At 44.8% G+C, this 7,893-nt stretch overlaps 1 protein-coding gene across 1 annotated transcript; it reads right to left on the bottom strand.

Annotated features, from left to right (window-relative positions):
• Positions 1-4,440: 4,440 nt before the first annotated feature.
• On the bottom strand, positions 4,441-6,142 carry LOC309855709 (DDB1- and CUL4-associated factor 12-like protein 2). The gene has a single exon (XM_082716258.1). It carries the CDS (start codon positions 6,047-6,049, stop codon positions 4,658-4,660), a length of 1,392 nt encoding a protein of 463 aa, XP_082572384.1. The 5' UTR covers positions 6,050-6,142; the 3' UTR covers positions 4,441-4,657.
• Positions 6,143-7,893: the final 1,751 nt, after the last annotated feature.

Below are 7,893 nucleotides of genomic sequence, written 5' to 3'. Positions count from 1 at the left end.
AAAGAACCTAGATGTCCATCAACAGATGAATGGATCAAGAAGATGTGGTATATATACACAATGGAATACTATGCAGCCATCAAAAGAAATGAAATCTTGCCATTTGCGACAACATGGATGGAACTAGAGCGTATCATGCTTAGCGAAATAAGTCAAGCAGAGAAAGACAACTATCATATGATCTCCCTGATATGAGGAAGTGGTGATGCAACATGGGGGCTTAAGTGGGTACGAGAAGAATAAATGGAACAAGATGGGATTCTGGAGGGAAACAAACTATAAGTGACTCTTAATCTCACATTACAAACTGAGGGTTGCTGGGGGGAGGGTGTTTGGGAGAAGGGGGTGGGATTATGGACATTGGGGAGGGTATGTGCTTTGGTGAGTGCTGTGATGTGTGTAAACCTGGTGATTCACAGACCTGTACCCCTGGGGATAAAAATATATGTTTATAAAAAATAAAAAATTATAATTAAAAAAAAGGAATTCCTCTGATGTATCATTTAAGAGGATTCTGTTTGAGGTTGGAAACACAACAGAAACACAGACACAGACAAACAGAGAGACACACACACACCATATGAAGACTATATATGCTCATACTTTACTAAAGATTTTTCAAGAATTTTAGTAACTCTTTATTCAATTATTTATTGGAATTTATTAGCATGAGCATGTGTCTTCTTATTTGACCTGTTAATATGCTAGATTACAAAAATAGACTTCTCAATAATGAACACTGCATTCTAGGAACTAGCTTCACTTTGCCGTGGCATAGTTTCCTTTTAATGCACTGATGGATTATACTCAATGTTTTTTAACGATAACTTGCATTTACTTAATTGTATATGTAAATAGGTCTCCTAATTTTGTGTAATTTTAATCAAGTTTGCTATACTATTATTCTGGTCTCTATAGAAAAGAGTAAACTTTACTCTTTATGCTCTAAAGCTACTCAAAATTAAATATTCTTTGAAAATATGAAGTAATTTATTTATGATATCACCAGGCCTAGCATATTTATTATATGCTTATAATAAACACGTTTATACTAAACACGCTTATAATAAACATGTTTAAGGTGTGATTTTCTTAGAGGAAATGGCATATTAAAAAAACATTCACAATTTTTAAGGTCTGTTCTGGTTTCATATTTCATCTTGGAAGAAATTTATATCTTCCAATAATTTTTTTCTCTCAGATTTTACATGTACCTGCCTCATAAGTCATTCTATGCCTGTGATTATTTCTTCTTTCTCTCTTCTAATTCTTTGTATTTGTGTTCTTGTTATTGTGATGCTGAGAAAAGGAGCATCTTCCATTGGATATCTCCTATGTCTTTTAGTAACCAGGGAAAATTAGCAGAGATCTGTGCACGTGGCACTGAGGTGGGGACTCAAACAGGAGGTAGCTGCAGCTGGTGGTGAAGTGTTACTCCACCTCTGTGAGGCTGTCAGGGCTTTAGTAAGGCTGCCAGAGACGCCAATGCCAGCAAGCTGTTTTCAGATGCTGGAGACATCTCAAAGCAGCAGGTTAAGTGATCCAGAAATTATTAAGAAGTTCTGCTTTCTGATGAAGTTCTGTCTTTCCAGTCTCCAAGAAGTTACCAACAGTTGATCAATGAAATAGCTTAATTAGTGGACTGATGTGAGGTCCTAGGTAAATATTTAGTGAGGATATCTGGGAGAAAAAATGTTAAGAATATAAAATATTATATTTTTAGTATTAAAGAAATATTTTACTGTCTCAGGCTTATGAGGCAATGGCATTTGAGTAAAATAAGGCTATTCAATTTTATATCCCCTGAATCTTTTTTTTTTTTCCATTAGTTTTTAGGGTCCTTGGTAAACTTTTCTATTCTGCTTGCTTCCAAAAGGGAGAGTCTCCCAACGTTTCATTTCACTCACTTTCCCAGCAGTGAGAAATCTCATTCTGGGGTATATAGTCATCTCTTTGCTGGGTATGTACTTCTGATGTCAAATAGGCATTTCAAATTCAGCAAGTCCCAAAGTGACCTGATCACCCTCCATATATATCCTCTATGTCTATATTCTTTATATTCGCTTGTTGCCACTATGTATTTACATTCAAGCCAGAACTTTAGAGTCCACCTAAATTCTTTGGCTTTCTTCCATCTTCCACCCTACCAAACTGTTCATTTTATTTTCCCCGTTTTTCTAATTAGTCTTCCCTCTCCACACTTGGTTCACATACCTTAGGTCAGGCTCTCATTATCTCCTTCTAGGATTTTCCTTAATGACATGTGATGCATTGAATACAAGTGATATGAGGGTGCGATATACCAGAAGATCCTACTAGGTCTAGCTAAGGAGCTAAGGAATGTAGTACTGTGTAGCCCATCTCCAAATACAAGAGCCTGAACTGTAGGTGTTCTCTGCCTTTGGTTTGAACAGTGTTTTTATTATTTGCCCTAATTTCTCCATGTTATTGATCTTTGTTTCAGAATCTACTTGGTATTCTAACCACAAATCTAACCCAGCCAAAGTGGCTTAGAAAGCATCAAAGTCAAGCAGATATCTAATTGTCAAAAAGTACAGAGTTTGATGAAACATGGTTGGCAAGGGTGTGGAGCAGTAGACGTGCATACACTATTTATGGGTGGTTAAGTTGGTAGGACCTCTTTGGAGGGCAATCTGTCAATGGCCATTAAATATAAAATTGATCCAGCAATTCCATTTCTAGGAATTTATCCTGCAGATATACTTGCACATGTGCACAAAAAAGTATTCACCTAAGTAATCACTGCAGAATATTTTATAGTAATAGAAAATGACAACTAATATACATGCTTATTAAGGGTATAATGAATAAAGCATGTTCCAACCCTATAGAGGAATACTATGCAATTAAAATGAATTAGGTATGAATAAAGTGTGTATAAGAAGTAATCTCTAAAATTTTGTGGTAAAAGTGGCACAGATATGTGCAGCATATGCTGTAATTTATACAAAAATTGCATACACACACACATATATATACTTATATATGTATCAACCATCTTTAAATGGATACAGACACAAAATGTACTGCTTTTGATCTTTGGGCAAGAGGTCATGGATCCTAGGGTATGAGACTTACTTTTCACTGTACACTCTTTATACAGTATGATTCTTTTGGTCATGCACGTGTGTTACTTAACTTTAAAAAAAAAAACAAAATAAAAATGAAGACCAAGTCTTAATACATGTAGTTTAAAATATTAGGAATATGTGCATATGCAAAATGGTATACATATATGCCATTTCCTCACATGGGAACATGTGAGGTAGCTATAAGCACAACATGTAATTTTTTTGTAAATAAAAAGGTTTGTTAAATCATCTTAAAAACACAAGATACCTAATTTTCCCAACTTAGAGCAAGTATATTTTGATAAGTTATTCAAGATGTTATTAACTCTTTTAACCTATGATAGTAGCACAAGTTTACTTTTCAAAAACAAATGTACACAGTTAATGTGTGCACAGCTCATGTTTCAGCTTCCGTTTCTCTCCAGGAAGATTCTGACTTTGATAAATATATTCCTAGAAGGACAACTAAAAAAAAAATAAAGTGTATATATAAGCATCCAAAAACTTTAACCTAGCACTTAATTGCTAAAATATGAAACATGTTTTATTTTTTTTTCAGCAATAAGTCACATACTCAAATCCAGATAAAAGAATTATCCATGTATACAATAAAAAAGTTGTCAATAACGTCCACATTGAACACAACAGCTGACCTTTCTCTGTAAATGGCTACCTAGATAGTGTTACCTAAATTTTAAAGAAATGTTCACCCCTCAAAAGTACTTCCCTGATTGTTCTGCACTTACAGGACAGTTTTGATTAACTATGGAATTCTGTAGCATAAATGCTACCCAGGAAAGCAGGCCATAATATAGCAGCTTTAACCAAAAAGGCTGAGGGCCTAGAGATACAGATGCTAAATTTAGCTGAATAATCAAAATCGTGATTAATAAGATGAACACCACTGTAAAATTTCTTGTATAAGAAAACATATTTTTAAATATTTTGTGTACCAAAAATATACAAACAAACAGCCAGGTTCCAAAATCCAGGTTCCAAAATCCAAAATGAAACAGGTGCCAGATGGTGGCACCTAGATCTTGTAATGCATTTTCTAGACCAGGGCTAAGCACCTGCCCTGTTATATATATGGTGGGTAGTTCCTTCAACTAGTTCAAAAGATACTTTTTAGCACACATTTTCCCCAAATAACATACATATGAAACGTGTACACGACCTGAATATACTGTTGAAATACTGGTAAAAGTGAAGTTAAATTGTAGTGGGAACCATGTCTACATCAGCCTAAAGAAAAAGCATATGCCAACCACTCAGAGAACACAATTAAGGATTAGACAAAATTCTTTGTAAGAGAAGGCAAAAAAGATGGTTGTGTCGGGGTGGAGGGTACAGGAAAATCCTAAAGACAAGTTTTGATTGCCCAAGGATCACTTTCTCGCTCTCTCTCTCGCTCTCTCTCTCTTACACTACGGACAGATAAATTGAACGTCCACCTGCAAGACAAACATCACACTGAGTTAAAAAGCACAAACGCAGCATGAGGAAGGAAAGTGAGAGGGGACTGGAAGGTAAATCTGGGCACTTTGAAAACACAGCAGCCCTCCTTAGCTCCAGAGGCCTGCGTAGTTCCCATGGAGGCCTGAAGGGAGAGGTCCCCCAGCCACGAAGAGCTTCATCTCTGGCCAGTTGTAGCAGTGGGTGTAGAGCGCGTTGGGGAACTCGCCAATCCCACCAAAGTAGTTCACCCACAGGTCATCGTGGTTGAGCCAGCCTCTGCCACAGGTGAGTTTGAGCTTCCTTCCTGAGGGCCCAGGAGAGGCGTCCGGGCTGGTTGAGGCCCTCTCCTCCAGGAACTTCTGGGCACGGATGTCATAGAAGAGCAGGGAGCCATGGCCTGTGCCCACGGTGATGATGTGCTGGTAGAAACTCAGCGAGCGCACACCTGTGCCGCCCTCTCGGGAGCACAGGGGCCGGATATTCTGCTGACGTTGGCGTGGATCTAAGAAGGAGACATGGGACTGGGAGCCCACCGCGTACAGGGACAACTCATCACAGTACGTCAGGCACACGTTCTCTCGGCAGTAGGGCAGCCTGATGGACAACAGCCTGGACAGAGTGCTGCGAGCTTTCCACAGGTGGAAGTAGCCGTCCAAGGACACCGCTCCCAGCTCCTGGTTCTTGCCGCTGAAGGCCAGAGCCCGCACCTTGCGGTTACTGGGGCTGGTGCTGGACCTGGGGATGGTCTCCATGTCCCTCGGACGGATGTGGGCGTACACAGGGAGACCAGCGTCATTGTGCCAAGCGATGCTGCCATTGAACATGTCAGGATCCATCCGCCACAGCGCCACTGTGCCGTCACGGGAGCCGCTCACAGCTACTGTGTCACTCATCCAGACGATGGTGAAGATCCAGTCCTTGTGGCCATGGCGGTCGCCCAGGCACACGGGGTCCAGGGTGGGCAGCTGGTAGATAGCCAGGCTGTTGGGATTCTCACCCCCAGTGGCCAGAAGCGTCTTGGAGGGATTCAGCTCAATGGCGTGGATACCGCAGGTCGGCTGAGCCCGGGCCAACCAGGCCCCCCGATCCCGCATCAGGGGGATGCGCGTGATCTGACCCGAGTGCACATCCACCACGAAGAGGGTGTTACACTTGGTGCCACACACCACCTGCCTGGCGTTCAGCCACTGCGACGCGAACACCTTGTTGAGTGTGCCCAGGGCCAGCTCGCGCTCCTTCAACAGCTCAGGCAGCTTCTGCACCGCACAGCCTCGCAGCTCGCCCTCTGAGCCCGAGAGCCCGGCGCCGCCCCATGCGCCCACCTCGCGGCCCTTCAGGTAGTGGACCAGCGAGCGCCTAGTTGCCGGCCGCTTCTGCTTCTTGGGCAGCAGCGGCCCCTCTCCGTCAGCCGCCGCGGAGATCTGAGACGACGAGGTTGCGGCGCCCGCCTGGATCGCGGTTGCTTTCCGCTTCCTGCTACCTGTTTGCTGCGGGGCCATAGTGGGCGGCGGGCGAGTGGCGGCGGCGGCGCGGCGGCGGCGGCGGCGCGTGGCACCCGTGTCAGCCGTGGCGGCGGCGGGTACCGCGGCGCCTCCGCGTTAACCGAGAGGTCTGGCTCTCAGGGGCCAGGAGGCGGGCGTGACCGCAAGGCACGGAGCCTACCGAGTCCCGGACGCGGCAGCGACGAAAGAGGAGAGGGGGGCGGGGGCGGCGGGCCGGGCGTGGAACCCGGGCCCGAGGGAGCGGGGCGCGGGCGGATCGCGGGCGGATCGCGAAAGGAGTGCAGCTACAAGGGCGGCGGCGGTCGGGATCTAGGCGAGGGCGGGAAGTGCGGCTGGCGGGGCAGCTGGAGCGAAGTCTGAGTGGGACAAGGACGATGCTGGGGGACCCAGTGTGAGGGGGCGGAGGCAGCAGGAGGAGCCGATCTAGAGCTAGCGAGGGGCGCAGGGTAGCACAAGCCAGGCTGGGAGGGGTCCGAGAGGGACGGGAAGTGGGGGGAATGGAGCCCGCGGTGGGGAAACTCACCCAGGGCCAGCGCTCCCGGATCCCCAGCCGGCTTCCGAGGACACATCCTAGTGCGCCTGCCCAGGACTTCTTGCTATCTGACTCCAGGGGTTTCACTATCCTCAGGATAGCAACCAACTAGCCTTCTTAAAATCCCTACTTAAAATCTGAAAGCTAAAATAAAGCCAAATATGAAGCTAGAAGAAGCTCTAACAATTATGCTATATGCACAAACGTGTGCTTAGTGAAATCCTAGGAGATCCTTTGCCGTAATTAGTCTTCAAACTTGGCAAAGAATGGGGATGTTTAGCAGAGGCTGGGAGACCCACCTCTTAGGTCTGTCCTTGCAGCATACCTGTTTCAGCCCCTCCTTTGGGAGTGTGTTATAAATTTTCAAACAATTTCTTCTTAATTCCCAAATTGAGGTCCCTGAGTTTCCACACCATAATCCCTAAGGGGTGTGTTCCAAATGTAGTTGCCTGGGCTGCATTTCCTGCTGGAGGTAAAGTGAGGACCCTATGGTCCAGGGCAGCCTCGGGAACCTTGAGGACTGCATTGAAGATGCCGGTGGGGGCTGGGGATAAGATAAGGGTGTTCCTCCATGTTTTGGAGGTCTCTTGAACCCCAGAGAGGAACCCTGGAGTGGAGTATAAGAGATATAGGAAAGGCATACCTCTTTCGCTGCTCCAGGGAGGAAAGAAAGGTTCAGTCCCCACGGTCAGTCCCAGAAGGAATCCCACGTGCCTGGGCATAGACTTGTCTTGCATGGGATGGCCCCTGGGGTATGGGAGTGAGGGGAGGAATTCATGGATTTCCATAGTCACAGATGGGGAAGAACTTTCCAGAAGGACGTAACCACATAGACATAACTATGAAGTGTGGTTATTCAGATTATGGATTTAGCAGCTTCAGAATTTGGATGCTCCATAGCTGGATTTGCAGCTTCAGAGCAACCAATTTGGCTGGCAAGCCTATATTTAGACATGCTCAATTGCACAGTGACATGAGAGACTGGTAGCTGATATCAACTCTGCAGACACCCTGTCTTCTTCCCAAAACTTTGTTTGCTGAGTGGGTGAATGTGAGGAGGTGAATTAACTTTTCTGATCAATCAAGGGAGAGCATGGGAGTTACTTTGTTGTTGTTTTTCTTCTCCTTCTCCGAGCCCTTTTGCACCTTCACCTCAAGTGCAGAACAAAAACCATAGGCCCTTTGCACCACTGCCGTCCAGCTGATACATACCAATACAGACACCTCTCCCATATTCCTCCCTATGTTTAATGCCCTATCAGAAGAGTGAGGGTGGTGGAGAAGGAGTGACAATGAAAAACATGTTGAC

This window comes from Mustela nivalis (genome assembly GCF_964662115.1).
Source record: "Mustela nivalis genome assembly, chromosome: X".
Classification (NCBI taxonomy): Eukaryota; Metazoa; Chordata; class Mammalia; order Carnivora; family Mustelidae; genus Mustela; species Mustela nivalis.
The sequence above is the reverse complement of the archived record's forward strand: the minus strand, read 5'-3'. Positions and strand labels throughout refer to the sequence as shown.

Excerpts from the sequence above, each read along its gene's own strand:
- LOC309855709 (XM_082716258.1), bottom strand. The coding sequence starts at position 6,049 with ATGGCCCCGCAGCAAACAGGTAGCAGGAAGCGGAAAGCAACCGCGATC.